Source organism: Pelophylax lessonae (genome assembly GCF_965119305.1).
Source record: "Pelophylax lessonae genome assembly, chromosome: 2".
Classification (NCBI taxonomy): domain Eukaryota; kingdom Metazoa; phylum Chordata; class Amphibia; order Anura; family Ranidae; genus Pelophylax; species Pelophylax lessonae.
The window spans coordinates 461,244,719-461,260,393 of record NC_138769.1 but is presented as its reverse complement, the minus strand read 5'-3'; the positions used below and the strand labels follow the sequence as shown (position 1 = coordinate 461,260,393).

Below are 15,675 nucleotides of genomic sequence, written 5' to 3'. Positions count from 1 at the left end.
GCTGCGGCACTCCCTGTCATTGAGGATAGCGGTTTGTCGCCTGGAGACGTCTCCCCACGCCATCCGGTACGGTAAGCACCTTCTGTGTGGGGACCATCTGTCTGGGGTGTCAGTCTGTGGCTGTGTGTATACCCCCCCATGTCTGTTAGGTGCGGGCTCCCTGGTAGATCCCTGTTGGGGGTTAGCATGCCTTATGGGCTGCGGGGGGGGGGGGGGGACTCTCCCCGCTCTGCTGTGTGAAATTCCTCTTGGAGCGATATGTGTGACAGACATGTGGCAGCGGCAGCCGCTATTGCGGTCCGCCATTTTTTTGTACTATGATGTGGGCGGCCAGTTTATTCTGGACCTGGTGCAGCGCTGTGTTTTGGCGCCAATCGGCGCCATTTTGGCGTGGACATGCGCGCTCGTTTTTTAGAGCTCATGTCGGCGGCCATCTTACTGTAGCCTCTTTTCCTTATGCCGAGCAGCCATTTTTGCCATAGCCTCATAGGCTATATAAGTTCAGCCGGTTCTTGCATCACTTTCTCTTCTCTCTGGAACAGCGATCGGTGGCAGCAGCCTGTTGTGCTCTCTCCAGGTTTTTTCCTCCATTGTACTGTCCTTCCTAACTCAGTGTTCTCTGTCCCTGTGGGGTCGGTGCATACAGTTAGTATACGGTGGGCTGCGCTCGCCGTGGTGTTAAAGGCCCAGTACCTCCTTTTCTCTCATTCCTGTTTGGGACATGGATTCTCTGGATAGCAAGTTTCCCCCCGCCCTGGTGGGGGACCAGGGGGCTGCTGCACCCTCCGAGGGGGCTGATCTGGCCACTGTTGTGGCATCCTTAGTGTCTCAGATGCATGTGCTGATGGCTGAACGATCTGCTAAGAGGGCCAGGTTATCCATTTCCTCTGATTCAGAGGGCGATGTGGCTGCTGTGGCTGGCGTGCCCTTCTCAGGGTCTCGCTCATCTCTGGACCTTATTTGGTCTGAGGGGGAGACAGAGGTGGAAGGGGTTGACACTTCTCCCCCTGGCTCGCCTGAAGAGCTTGCACTCATGGATGAGCTGATTGCCTCCATTAAGGAGACGCTGCACCTGGAGGATGAGCCCACTCCTCCTGCTAGGGTGTCCTCTTTTGGGACACACAGAACCCGCAAATCAGCGCAGGTTTTTCCCTGCCCTGCGGAGTTTCATCACACGGTTAATGAGCAGTGGCACAATTTAAAGAAGCCCTTTACAGTGCCCAATAAGTTTAAACTGCTTTATCCATTCGCGCCCTCCACCGACGAGCGTTGGTGTGTGGCGCCCCAGGTGGATCACGCTGTAGCCATTTTGAACAAGGCTACCCTGGTTCCTACTGAGGATACTCCGGTTTTCCGGGACCCTACGGACAGGAGATTGGAGTCTCTTGCCCGTCATGCATACATGGTTGCTGGCTCTATGCTCAAGCCTATTTTTGCTTCAGTTATGGCAGCCTAGGCGGTGGCCGATTGGACGAAGGTGCTAAAGCGCACCCTGGTGGCTGATTCGGCTCCGCCGACCACGCTGGCTATGGTGGATCAGATCCATCAGGGAGTCATGTACTTGTGTGATGCGGACCTGAATTTGGCCCCTTTTGGCTGCACGCCTGTCTAGTGTTGCGGTGCTCAACCGTCGTCTGATATGGCTGAAGAGTTGGTCGGCCGACCAATCATCTCGCAAGACGGTGGCGGACTTTCCCTACGCTGGTTCTCGCCTTTTGGGCGAAGCTTTGGATACTCTAGTGAAAGGTGTTACTGGGGGCAAGAGTACTCTCTTACCACAGAATCCCAAGAACAAGTCCTTCCGTGGCAAGCAGAACTCCTTGTTTAGGCCCTCTCAGGGGTACTTTCGTGCCTTTCGGTCGCAATCCAAGGGCAAGCCCTTCAAAGGCCAAGGCTCACAGAAGAAGCCGTGGGCAGGCAAGCAGAAATCCGGTCAAGTCGGTTCTGCAACCCATTCCACTTCCGCCTGAAGGGACGCCCTCACCCGCTTCTGGGGTGGGGGGACGTTTGCGCGGTTTCCTCCAACCTTGGCTGGTCCGCATCCAGGACAAATGGGTTCAGGAAATCGTTCGATCGGGTTACAAGATCGAATTCCTTTCTCGGCTGGCGGGCAGATTTTTTCCCTCAAATCTTCAGCTGTCTCCGGAGCGCTTGCAGGATCTGCGCCTGGGGGTGGTGGTTCCGGTGCCTCATCGGGACAGATTTCGGGGGTTTTACTCCAATCTGTTCACTGTGCCCAGAAAGGAGGGCAAGGTGCGTCCGATTCTGGACTTGAAAGCTCTGAACCGCTTTGTGCGTGTTCGGAAGTTCCGCATGGAATCCCTGCGCTCAGTGGTGGCTGCCCTGAGTCCGGGGGAGTTCATGGCCTCCATCGATTTGAAGGATGCGTACCTACACATCCCCATTTTCGAGGGTCACCAAAGGTACCTTCGATTCGCCATTGCGGAGGAACACTACCAGTTCGTGGCGTTACCTTTCGGTCTCGCTTCGGCTCCGCGGGTTTTTACCAAGGTGCTGGCGCCAGTCCTGGCCCTGTTGCGGGCACAGGGCATTGCGGTCTTGGGGTATCTGGACGATCTCCCGATAAGGTCGAATGCCAGCCGGAGTCTGTTGACCGACCTGTCCACCACGATGCAGGCGCTGCAGGAGTTCGGTTGGACCATAAACATTCCGAAGTCGACTCTGTGTCCTTCGGTTCGCCTTCCCTATCTGGGGATGATTCTGGACTCTGTTCAAGCGAAGGTTTTCCTACTGGAAGACAAACTCCGGACGCTTCAGGACGAGGTCAGGTCCCTCAGGGACAACCAAAACTCGTCTCTCCGGACATGCATGAGATGTCTGGGGTTGATGGTCTCGGCTTTCGAGGCGATCCCCTTTGCCCAGTTTCACACGGGGGATCTCCAGGCGGAGATTCTTGCCAAGTGGGATGGGCAACCGCAGTCCTTGGATCTGCAGGTCTCATTGAGCCGCCGCACCAGAAGGAGTCTTCTGTGGTGGCTCCAGTCCCCGGCGGTGTCGGGTGGCAAGTCTTTTTGTCCATAGCTGTGGACGGTGGTCACCACGGATGCCAGCCTGTCGGGCTGGGGTGGTGTCCTGGGCACTCTGTCCGCCCAGGGGATATGGTCAGTGGAGGAATCCTCCCTTCCGATCAACATTCTGGAATTGAGAGCGATAAAGCTTTGCCTTCTACGATGGTCAGAACGGCTTCAGGGCCGTCCGGTTCGGGTCCAGACGGACAATGCCACCGCGGTGGCTTACATCAACCATCAAGGGGGCACCAGGAGTGCCCGAGCGGCTCGGGAAGTGGCCGACATTCTGTCTTGGGCCGAGATGCACGTCCCGGCAATAACGGCAGTTCACATACCGGGGGTGGAGAACTGGCAGGCGGATTATCTGAGCCGCCAGACCCTGGACCAGGGGGAATGGTCCCTTCACCCGGCTGTCTTCCAGATGTTGTGCGCGAAGTGGGGTTCACCAGATGTGGACCTTTTCGCATCTCGTCTAAACAACAAGGTGGAAAGGTTCGTGGCAAGAACGCGCGATCCTCGGGCGGACGCCTCGGGCGCGTTGGTGGCACCCTGGCATCAGTATCGTCTGATGTGTGCCTTTCCCCCGATTCCGTTGCTGTCCAGGCTCCTTCGCAGGTTAGCCTCGGAACCGCATACGGTGATTCTGGTGGCACCAGACTGGCCTCGCCGGTCTTGGTACGCAGACCTCGTCATTCTGGCAGTCGAACCTCCGTGGCGCCTGCCGCTTCGGGAAGACCTTCTGTCTCAAGGGCCGATATTCCATCCTGCTTTACAGTCGCTGGCTTTAACGGCCTGGCTGTTGAAAGCCAGGTCCTGAAGGATAGGGGTCTCTCCCCTGAGGTCATTCCCACTTTGATCAAGGCTAGAAAAGCCTCTTCAGGGAAGGTTTACTACCGTACTTGGAAAGCGTACTTTGCCTGGTGTGAGTCCAGGGGGTATTCCCCTCGCTCATACTTGGATGTCGAGAGTGTTGGCTTTCCTCCAAACTGGAGTGGACCAGCGTTTGGCGCTGGCCACGATTAAGGGCCAGATTTCTGCGCTGGCCGTTCTTTTTCAACGCCCTGTGGCGTCAAACTCGTTGATTCGCACCTTTGTTCAAGGGGTGCGCCATTTGGCCCCTCCACGGTGGGAGCCTTTGCCTCCGTGGGACTTGAACCTAGTTCTGTTCGCGTTGCAACATGCTCCCTTTGAAAAGATCAGGGAGATCTCGTTGCCTCTGTTGTCCAAAAAGGTGGCTTTTTTGGGGGCGATCACTTCGGCTCGCAGGGTGTCGGAGCTGGCGGCTCTGTCCTGCAGCTCTCCCTACTTGGTACTTCACAAGAATAAGGTGGTCTTGCGACCTAACCCATCCTTTCTTCCGAAAGTGGTCTCGGATTTTCACCTCAATGAAGACATTGTCTTGCCTTCGCTCTCCGCGAGGCCTAAGCATCCTAAGGAGGTTGCCTTACATTCCTTGGATGTTGTCCGGGCGATCAGGGTTTACCTGTCGTCCACTAGATCCTTTCGCAAGTCTGATTCCCTCTTTGTCCTTCCTGAGGGACCTCGGAAGGGCATGGCGGCGTCGGCTGCGACAATCGTCAAATGGATCAGACAAACCATTGTGCAGGCCTATGCCTTGAAGGAGAGGGTTCCACCCTTCCCTGTGAAGGCGCACTCTACCAGGTCTTTGAGTACTTCTTGGGCTTTCCAGCATCAGGCTTCAGTGGCCCAGGTGTGTAAGGCGGCGACTTGGTCGTCCTTTCACACCTTCTCCAAGTTTTATGAAGTGGATGTTCAGGCATCGGCCGATGCCTCCTTTGGCCGTAAAGTTCTCAGTGCGGCAGTGCCTTAGGGACCCTTGTTTTTGGGTCTTTGGCGGTTGGGGTGTTTTGCCCCTGGGTTACTTGTTTTTCCTGGGTTGTTGCTCCTGTTGAGCATGTATTCCTGTTGCCCGGTTGGTTCTCTTACTATGGTAAGGTTCCTTTCTCTGATGTGGGTACTGCATTGCTTGATATGCGGCTACGTCTCCCACCCCTCATGTCTACACTGCTTTAGGATATCCCATTGGTGAAGACTTGTGAGTGGGCGGCGACTGTCGGAGAACGTAAGAGAAAACTGAATTTTTGTAAAATCTTACCGTAAAATTCCTTTCTCTGAGTCCTCCGACAGTTGCCGCCCCCCGCCCCTCTTTTGGGGTTTTTGTGTACTCTTACTGCTATGCTACCAAACTGAGTTGGGAATGCTGGTGCAGGGAGGTATTGACTAGTGCAGTGTTTCTCAACTCCGGTCCTCAGGGCACACTAACAGGCCAGATTTTAAGAATTACCTTGGGGAGATGCAGACTAGAATACTGCAATCACTGAGCAGCAAATGATATCACCTGTGATGTATTTCAGTCTTCTTGCAAACCTGGCCTGTTAGTGTGCCCTGAGGACCGGAGTTGAGAAACACTGGACTAGTGGGACAGCCCCTAGGGGTGTGTCTATGCTAAAAGCTTTTGTTATTAACAAATCTTGTGCCTAGCTACTCCTGCGGAGCAAAGGTCAATACCCATTGGTGAAGGCTTGTGAGTGGGCGGCGACTGTCGGAGGACTCAGAGAAAGGAATTTTACGGTAAGATTTTACAAAAATTCCGTTATTTTCAGTAAAAAAAAAAAAAAATATATATATATATATATATATATATATATATATATATATATATATATATATATATATCATTTTTGCATATAAACACTATAATATTTAAATATTTTATTAAATATGAAAGATGAATCTGTTGAATTAATATATTTATCCTTTAAACATCTTTTGTTTTATAAACTACGATACCCAAAACTGTAAAGAGATGATGGATTAAAAGCTCATTAACTAAATCTAAAACATGTCCTTCAAATCATTATTCTAACTCTGGTGTGTGTAGGGGATACCTAATGGGTATAGTATAGAGGGCATTGGCATAAGCAAGTGCATCTCAAATCTCTGCATGTATGTAGGTGTGTTTTTTTTTTTTCTCTTACATCATTTTTTTTTTTTTTTAAGCTGACATCTTATACATTGTATATATTGAATGTGACAGTATATAGGTAGTGACAGATATTCTTTATGAAGATATTGGGGGTCTATTAGACCCCTGATGTCTCTTCTGCCTCCAGGTCATTTGGGGCAGAAGGTCCTCAGAGACCTTTAGTTCACGAGGATACTACAGCTTTAAACTTGAAGCTCAGAGCTGAGGATTTCATAATTCAGTCAAAGTAGAGGAGATTACTGAATGGGTGTTGTGTAACGGTAATGGCCCCATGCAATTTTGCAAGTAACAGTCATCATCTAATAATAACATAATCTTATAAGAGTATACATAGACAATCAGAAATCTGTTTACAGTGTGTACTTCTGCACTTCATATACTAATCCTGCTCAAGCACTGTTTCTATAACTCTTTAGCTGTTTTTGCACACATGTTAAATGCACATTTTATCACTAAATATTACTTTAACCCCCCCCCCCCCCCCAAAAACTTTATGCGGGCAGTTTAGTAAAGCATTTCCCACACTTTTTTCTAATATTTTGGCCATATTAGAAAGTCCCACTGCAAATTCATGGAAGTCCTGTTATTTTGTTTGCTATTTAATGTGTGTGACAAATATTACATTCTATTGATCACTATGGCTATGACAAATTTAATAAGAAATACCATAATATCAGTGATAGGAAAAGTGGAGGTAAATAAGACATCTTCCATGTTGAAGCAAATTGTGTTTCATGTGTAAGTAAATTCTGTTTGAGGCAGTTGTGTGACAGATTCATATACACCTTACCGGCATTTACATAAATCTCGGAGCGGCCGGCACGGACTTCATATCATTGAAGTCAATGCAGGTCGCTCCAGGTCGCCCCAAAGAAGCTCCGGACCCTTTTTCTAAGTTGGAGCGACTTGTGTCGCTCCTATTAGAACGGGTCCTGTGCTGCTCTATGGCAGGCGACCCGCGGCGACTTGTCAGACGACCAGGTTGCCTGACAGGTCGCCCCAGTGTGAACGGGGTCTAATTCTGCTACTGTTGATCAAATCTATATTTTCAATAAAAAAACATTCACTCAGTCCAAATTGAGTGTTCACATACACAATATAATACCCACATTTTTGGTAAAATACAAAAAAATTGAGGTTGCAATGAGTAAGTAGATACCAAATATGTCAAGTCTAAAAGTTGCATGTGTTCATGAAATGGCATAAACTATGATAGCCAAAATTGTTCATTGGCAATGCTTTAAAAGTCTTGATGGCTCATCTATTTACAGTTAACTGTGAATAATGGCCCTAGAATAATTGCTCTCATTTTGGCTTGCAGATTAGGGATAACCTAATGTGTGGTGCAATCATTGTTACACACGGTGTATGTGTGAGCATGGCAGATTTAAATATTTTTTTGAGGATGTTTCATTGATTTTATTTAAAAGATAAGTTCATCTTTCAGGAACAAAATGTACATGTTTTTGCAGAAAATAAATTTGCATTTATTTATGTTTCTACAGGAGCCTGCAAAGCAATGCACTTGTGACTAGGGGATCGCGAGTGCAATGTCAGACTCCTGCAGACACACCCTCCAGCTTTCTGTTAAAAATCTGGGGGAAGTTTCAGGCGCTCATCAGCGCACTTGCAGTCCATTGATCACTACAAGTCTGTCTTCGGCGGTGGCAATTTCTTTATTCACAGATCCCTGTGAATGAATAATATGGCTGTGCGGGAGGATTCATGCCGATTTTGAATGTAACAGTGGCTGTGGGGGGAGAATAAACCCCGCCTGCTGTAACAGGAAAGGGGGGGGGGTGCTGCAACATGTTGCATGTTACACCCTAAATAACGGTATAACATTTTTCAAAGGTGAACTTAGCCTTTAAGCTATGCCTAGGATACATGACATATAGAGGGAGAACAGGCAGAGAGGTGGCCCGTTCATTCACAGCCTAAGAAATCCATTCTTATAAAAAGCTGTCAAAGGGGAGTAAAATGTAAACAGATTTTTAGTGGCTATAGTGTGTTTGTTTTTTTCTTCTGTTTTTACTTAGTATTTACTATGGGAAATTTTAGCTTGAATAAATATTATTTTATCCTTCTAGTTAGTGAACCAGATGCCCGAACCTGGCTGGAGCAGCATGTTGTTCATCAGTACTGGACTTCAAGAGCAAGTCGATTTTCACACAGTTTACACTTGCATTCTAACCTGGCAGCTGTCTGGTAAGAAATGTTTGTCTATTTCCCAACACTTTGCAGCACAATTAAAAAAAATTGCTCTTGACCATGTCACATATATGTAAAGTAGATTTGTACTCTGTTAACATAAAGCTATGTTAACACTCTTGCTGGGATGGATAAATAATCAATATTGAGAGAGCTAACATTCCTCCTGTCTAGATAATGCTTTTCTCGAGTCTCTTTGGTGTGCAGTACAATTCCGAAGGTGTAGATGCTTGACCATTTGATCTCTATGGCAAGATCAGGGGAAGGGGAGAAGTTCAGATTGGCTAATCTTTTCCTACACAGATGGCCAAGTGCCTAGGCCTTTAGTTGTCATCAGCATGGAAGTCTGGCTAGAGCAGGATTTTCTCCAGAAAGTTCATCTTTGGAACTGAAATTAATATAAAACCCAATTCTCCAGTACTGAGGCTTTGATGAACTTGTGATTTATATTTCAGGGATCAGCATTTGTACACTACAGATCCACTATATACACCTGAAGACAAAACATTTGTTACTGAAACCCAAGTGATTCGTGAGACTCTCTGGTGAGTTGAAGTATGTGATACTTGACAAAGAAATAGGGTAGATAGAGTCGCATACACATCTAAGCAAGTTTATTAATAAGCTGATTAACCTATCCGTATGCTTCTTGCATGAAAATAAGTTATACACATTATACAGGTACCTTCAAAGAAGTAAAATTACAATGATTTGATCAGTTTTCCAGCAAATCTTGCATGCAAGTTTTTACTTTTTTTTTTTTTTTTTTCCAGTTGCAGAAAGTACAGTCTTTAAAATGTTTGACCTGACCTTTTGGCACACATTTAGTGCTTACTTTCATCAGAATATTTTATATATTAAAATAACCACAACCACCATCTTGTGATCATCCTATTTCAAGATTCCTAAATATTAACCCTTTTTGTTTTTAGGTTACTTTCAGGTGTGAAAAAACTGTTCATCTTTCAGTTAAATGATGGGAAGGTCACTGTAAGGAATGACATCGTTGTGACACATATGACACATGTATGTATTTAGTCTAAGTAACTTTAATCCTTTTTAACACAGAGGAAACCTTGAAATGACTTTCTGGTTGCAGGGCACCCCTGCTAATAATGACTGCTTATATATGTACAATATATCTATAAAAAAAAAGAGCCCCCACTGGTTTTAAGTGAAGCAGACCCCTTCATTAGTGATCAGTAGAAGGTTAACGGCAAAATGTAATAATTCTCCTAATTTCGTAACAATTTTTAATCCCTCACTCTTCACTATTTGTTCATAAATCTCTATCAAATTTTGTAATCCAGTTACATATTTTAGTGTTATACGAAGTTTGGTATTTGTACTTCTTTAAGATTTTATTGTAAAATATGCAAGTATAACACCACTAAATACATTTTTTGTTTCAATATTCTTGTTCCTAGAACTGTCTTAGGTCTGTTCTTGAGCAAATAGCAGCCTATGGGCAGGTTGTATTTAGGCTACAGAAGTTTATGGATGAGGTCACAGGTCACTGTTCTGAGAACACTTTGCCAGGAACTCTTCCTACTCCCAAAAAAGGTACTGAGGCTCCATTTCGAACCTACCAGGCCTTCATGTGGGCATTGTACAAATACTTCATGAGTTTTAAAGAGGAGCTAGCGGAGGTTGAGAAGTGCATAATAAACAAAGGTAAACTAAAGATTTCCTTTGAGGCGTAACATTTTTTAAAATATTTGCACACTAATATAACAACTATCTGCTTTCTTTAGACAAAACCGTCACGCTGGCAATGGTTGTTGACAAGTTGACTCCTCGGCTTGCACAGCTGAAAGTGTTGCATAAGGTTTTCAGCACGGGTATAGCAGAAGTGCCTCCTGACACCAGAAATGTTGTGAGAGCCTCTCATCTTCTTAATACCCTGTATAAAGCCATTTTGGAATATGACAATGTAGGAGAGGCATCTGAACAAACGGTAAGTAATTCATTAGCAGACTCATTTGCTTTAGCAGGGTGGAGTTTAACAGAAAAAATACTTGGGTAATAACCTTAGAAAAGCACCCTTTTTTTTTAAAATGGCTTACACCTGAGATGTACACTGAAACTGAACCTCATTGAATAATAAAATAACTAATATACCTATAATTACTCAGTATCATGGCTCCACAGGGCACTGTTATTTTATAGGTAAAAGCAGAGGTCTGTTTTGCTTCCAGTCTTGTCAACATCTATGCACCTTCTTTATTGCCTACACTTTCCCCCTATTGTTTTGGCTCTCCCCCTCCATCCCCTCACTGAATACTTAGCATTTTCCTAAGCTGATATACTGTCCCTCTGCCGGTTACTTCCTATCTCAGCTAAAGTAACTGATGCTCAGGTCTACAGCACATCACATATCTGAAATAATTGTTGTTATACAGTACATGTTTTAAACAAGCCTGATACATACAGTGATATTATTATTGAAGTAGTACAAGGTTACAGTGGGTACGGAAAGTATTCAGACCCCCTTAAATTTTTCACTCTTTGTTATATTGCAGCCATTTGCTAAAATCATTTAGGTTCATTCTTCTTCCTCATGAATGTACACATAGCACCCCATACTGACAGAAAAACACAGAATTGTTGACATTGTTGCAGATTTATTAAAAAAGAAAAACTGAAATATCACATGGTCCTAAGTATTCAGACCCTTTGCTGTGACACTCATATATTTAACTCAGGTGCTTTCCATTTCTTCTGATCATCCTTGAGATGGTTCTACACCTTCATTTGAGTCCAGCTGTGTTTGATTATACTGATTGGACTTGATTAGGAAAGTCACACACCTGTCTATATAAGACCTTCCAGATCACAATGCATGTCAGAGCAAATGAGAATCATGAGGTCAAAGGAACTGCCTGAAGAGCTCAGAGACAGAATTGTGGCAAGGCACAGATCTGGCCAAGGTTACAAAAAGATTTCTGCTGCACTTAAGGTTCCTAAGAGCACAGTGGCCTCCATAATCCTCAAATGGAAGACGTTTGGGACGACCAGAACCCTTCCTAGAGCTGGCCGTCCGGCCAAACTGAGCTATTGGGGGAGAAGAGCCTTGGTGAGGGATGGAAAAGAAGAACCCAAAGATCACTGTGGCTGAGCTCCAGAGATGCAGTCAGGAGATGGGAGAAAGTTGTAGAAAGTCAACCATCACTGCAGCCCTCCACCAGTCGGGGCTTTATGGCAGAGAGGCCCGACGGAAGCCTCTCCTCAGTGTAAGACACATGAAAGCCCGCATGGAGTTTGCTAAAAAACACCTGAAGGACTCCAAGATGGTGAGAAATAAGATTATCTGGTCTGATGAGACCAAAATAGAACTTTTTGGCCTTAATTCTAAGCGGTATGTGTGGAGAAAACCAGGCACTGCTCATCACCTGTCCAATACAGTCCCAACAGTGAAGCATGGTGGTGGCAGCATCATGCTGTGGGGGTGTTTTTCAGCTGCAGGGACAGGACGACTGGTTGCAATCGAGGGAAAGATGAATGCGGCCAAGTACAGGGATATCCTGGACAAAAACCTTCTCCAGAGTGCTCTGGACCTCAGACTGGGCCGAAGGTTTTCCTTCCAACAAGACAATGACCCTAAGCACACAGCTAAAATAACGAAGGAGTGGCTTCACAACAACTCAGTGACTGTTCTTGAATGGCCCAGCCAGAGCCCTGACTTAAACCCAATTGAGCATCTCTGGAGAGACCTAAAAATGGCTGTCCACCAACGTTTACCATCCAACCTGACAGAACTGGAGAGGATCTGCAAAGAGGAATGGCAGAGGATCCCCAAATCCAGGTGTGAAAGACTTGTTGCATCTTTCCCAAAAAGACTCCTGGCTGTATTAGATCAAAAGGGGGCTTCTACTAAATACTGAGCAAAAGGTCTGAATACTTAGGACCATGTGATATTTCAGTTTTTCTTTTTTAATAAATCTGCAACAATGTCAACAATTCTGTGTTTTTCTGTCAGTATGGGGTGCTATGTGTACATTCATGAGGAAGAAGAATGAACCTAAATGATTTTAGCAAATGGCTGCAATATAACAAAGAGTGAAAAATTTAAGGGGGTCTGAATACTTTCCGTACTCACTGTATATATGTGCAGGACGGTGCAAATGCCAATAACACTGCCTGTTCTTACAATCCAGAGTCCCAATAGATTCTTGTGACTGCTCTGCACAGTTTTATTTCATTATAGACAGGTAAATATGAAACCAGGCCTATGAACATTTCATATACCACTTCCAGTTGTTAGATTTTAATATCATATATTCACCACACTTATTTATTGTTATGCTCTAAGTAAGCTGAAAAGCAGGAGATAAGATTATGCTCATTGATCTGAATGGCTCGGAGAAAAAAAACTCAACTTTCTCTCTTTTTTATTAGTCAGGAGTCTGGATTTGTAGTCTGCATAAGGAATTAACAAGTTCACAGGCAGTGCATGCTCTGTACTGAGATTATCAAGGAATTAATAAATGTCTGTTTGCAAAGTAAACATTGATGAAGACAAAGATATTTAAAACCTCAATCTTTAAACTTGACCAATAAACATTATAGTTTCATTTTCTCTAAATAGCCCAATTTTTTTTCCAATTTGAATGCTAGATGTTGAGGAGAGCGTCAAACAGTTCAAAGCGTTCCTAGGTTATGAGAACAAGCATTTCCAATAGTAATAAACTCTAATCATTGCACATAGATAGTCCTAAGAAAATGCCCTAAAGCACTGCATTACACAGGTTATATTGGAAGGGTCTCACTGTAATTTGGTGTATCCAAGAGACTTTTAAAAAGGTGATGATTATGTTCCCCCGACTATCTTTCACAGGAAGAACAGAATCTGCCTAATAAAGCGAAAGTAAACATCTAATCAATAACTTCATATCATTTTTGCTCTTGTTTCTAAAGTAACTTTTTTATAGTTATATTTTTGTTTACTTCTAGGTATCTCTCTTATTTTTCCTGTGGGTTGAAACTGTGAGACCCTATTTGGAAATAGTGGATGAATGGATTGTTCATGGCCACCTGTTTGACCCAGCAAAGGAATTCATTATTCAGCGGTAAGCACAGTTGTGCATGGCATGTTCTGTAATATTGACTTACTGGACCAGATGATTCTTATTTTTTTCACTCTATATTTATAAAAATAAAATACGCCTGCAGCATGTTCTGCAGCCACTTGGAACACTGCTTAGCCCTTCTGGATGCAGACACCTGTGCCTTTCAACTAGTTATTAAAAAAAAAAGCAAAGATCCAGGCCATAGAGACTAACGACCAAGCTTTGCCTACAGATTTTGGAGTCTCAGACAAATGTATGTAATACCATAAATTGTTTTTTTTTTTCTTGCCAACCAGTTGATGCATTGAAGATCTGATGCAATGCAGCATAATGAATAGCAGAGTAAGATTACCATAAAATGGAATGCTGATATGCAGATATGATCCAATATGCAATTTTTTTTCTTTGCAGGTCCATATTCATGTTTGGTTCACCTAAATCTGCCTGTTTATATCTGTGGAATAGCCAATGATCCAAAATCATGCCTTAATTCATGTAACAATATTACAATGGCCTAAAAATATCTATCATTTCAGATCACTGGTTCTCTGTGAATGATTGATTGGCTGGGAAAGGGGTTCCTGTTTTTTATCTGATACCTACAGATCTGAGGATCTTTACCCACTAATGTTTCTGGGCACATTGGGGGAGATTTACTAAAATTGATAAACACAAATCCTAGTTCCGCGGTGCATAGCAACCCATCAGCTTCCAGGTTTTATTGTCAAAGTCTAATTGAAGAAGCTGAAGTGGGAAGTTTATTGTGTGCTATGCACAGCTGCACCAGATTCTGTGTGCACCAATTTTAGTAGCTCTCCCACGTTGTGTCTGTGATAGAAATACCTCCAGACCTTTTTAAATTAAGAGCTTGGTAGAAAAGCAGTGTTTTCCCTACTCATGTCAGATGCGCCTTTCTGATGACTGTGGATCCGATGAACTGCTTATTAGAGGAGGAATGATCAAGATGCAACAAAAAAGGTGGAGAAAACAAATCTGCAGAATTAAGTAAAAAGGAGATTCTTATGTCAGATGCTCGGGCACTTTCACTCCAGCAGGCCATCAGAAAGACGATGAGCAGAATTTGGACAGGAGTGTGAGAGATATGTCTGTGTGTATATAGAACTTTCAGGCTACAGACAGATGTTATGTCAAGACGTGATTTCTCAAGATGAATTAACGGCAAAATGTAGTTTTTTGGGCTACTGCTTGGCCACAATAATCCTTCCAAATATCCCCTATAAGGTAGCAAATCTACACATATTGAGTCAGTCCTGCAGCATCTGTTTGAGGACGACACCTAGTCAAAGGATTGCAAATAACGGACGATGGTATTCAAACTCAAGTTTTGTCTTTTTATTTATGTGTACATATTTGTATTTAGAGGTGTTTTATATTTGTCTTTTGCTTTTGTGTAGAAATAAAGATGTTCCGGTGAATCATCGAGATTTCTGGTATGCAACATATACATTATATAGCGTCTCAGAAAAGACTGAGAACGAAGATAAAATGAGTGACAATGCCAGTGCCAGCTCGGGTAGCGACCAGGCCCCAGCCAGCAGACAGCACACAATGGTCTCTTTTCTAAGACCTGTTCTAAAGCAGATCATCATGGCAGGGAAGTCTATGCAGCTGCTGAAGAATCTGAAGTGTAAATCCTCCCAGCAGCAGGACTCTTCAAGAGGTAGGGAATGCATGTGTTAAGAGCTGAATGCTGTGAACTAATATAAATTTAGCTAAACTGCTTGAACAAAATAATTTGCTGAAAATACTGATGAATTGTATTACTTATTTTTGAAATGTTTATGGCCATGATTCTATTCCCAGGAACAAAATATAAAACCCTGTACTTTGTTAAAATAGATTTTTAAGCATGTTTTTCCCCCTTTTTTTCAGCATCACCCAAAACCTCTACTTTCTTATATCTCTTTTCTACAAGGCCATAATGATGGTGATGCCCTCATTGTGCATTGTTACATATGCAGTAGTTGGGTGGGAATAATACCTTTTATGCAAGTGTCTCATTGTGTGTTCCAACGTGTTGGAAGCAAGCTTGTGGGTTTAGCTTACAAACTGGAAATATCATTGGTGGATTCCATCTTGAATTATCATTGAACCGAATTGTGACTAAAGTGTTGGATGTTGGGGCAGAGGTTTTTTTTTTTAATTCAGTTGTTTTTTTTTTTTCTTTTTATATCATTTGTGTTTCGAAGGGAGTAGGGTGCTCTATGTAAAGAAGGTTTGTTTTAAAAGTCATGAATCCTAAAATGATTTTGTCTTTGACTAAACCCTAATAGACTGGTTTATTGCACCCCTAAAAGAGAGATGGGTGGGTAAGATACTGTAATGTTTTAATGTCTGA

General features: G+C 44.1%; 1 protein-coding gene across 2 annotated transcripts in view; it reads left to right on the top strand.

Moving 5' to 3' along the window:
- The window catches only part of TUBGCP5 (tubulin gamma complex component 5), a 69,752-nt gene that overhangs the window by 14,539 nt on the left and 39,538 nt on the right, over positions 1–15,675 (top strand). For both annotated transcript variants that reach the window (XM_082245920.1, XM_082245919.1), the window contains exons 7-13: positions 8,127–8,244; positions 8,703–8,792; positions 9,180–9,273; positions 9,675–9,921; positions 10,002–10,204; positions 13,201–13,316; positions 14,732–14,997. In XM_082245920.1, coding sequence (XP_082102046.1) covers positions 8,127–8,244; positions 8,703–8,792; positions 9,180–9,273; positions 9,675–9,921; positions 10,002–10,204; positions 13,201–13,316; positions 14,732–14,997 — 1,134 coding nt within the window. The remainder of the gene's footprint in view (positions 1–8,126; positions 8,245–8,702; positions 8,793–9,179; positions 9,274–9,674; positions 9,922–10,001; positions 10,205–13,200; positions 13,317–14,731; positions 14,998–15,675) is intronic.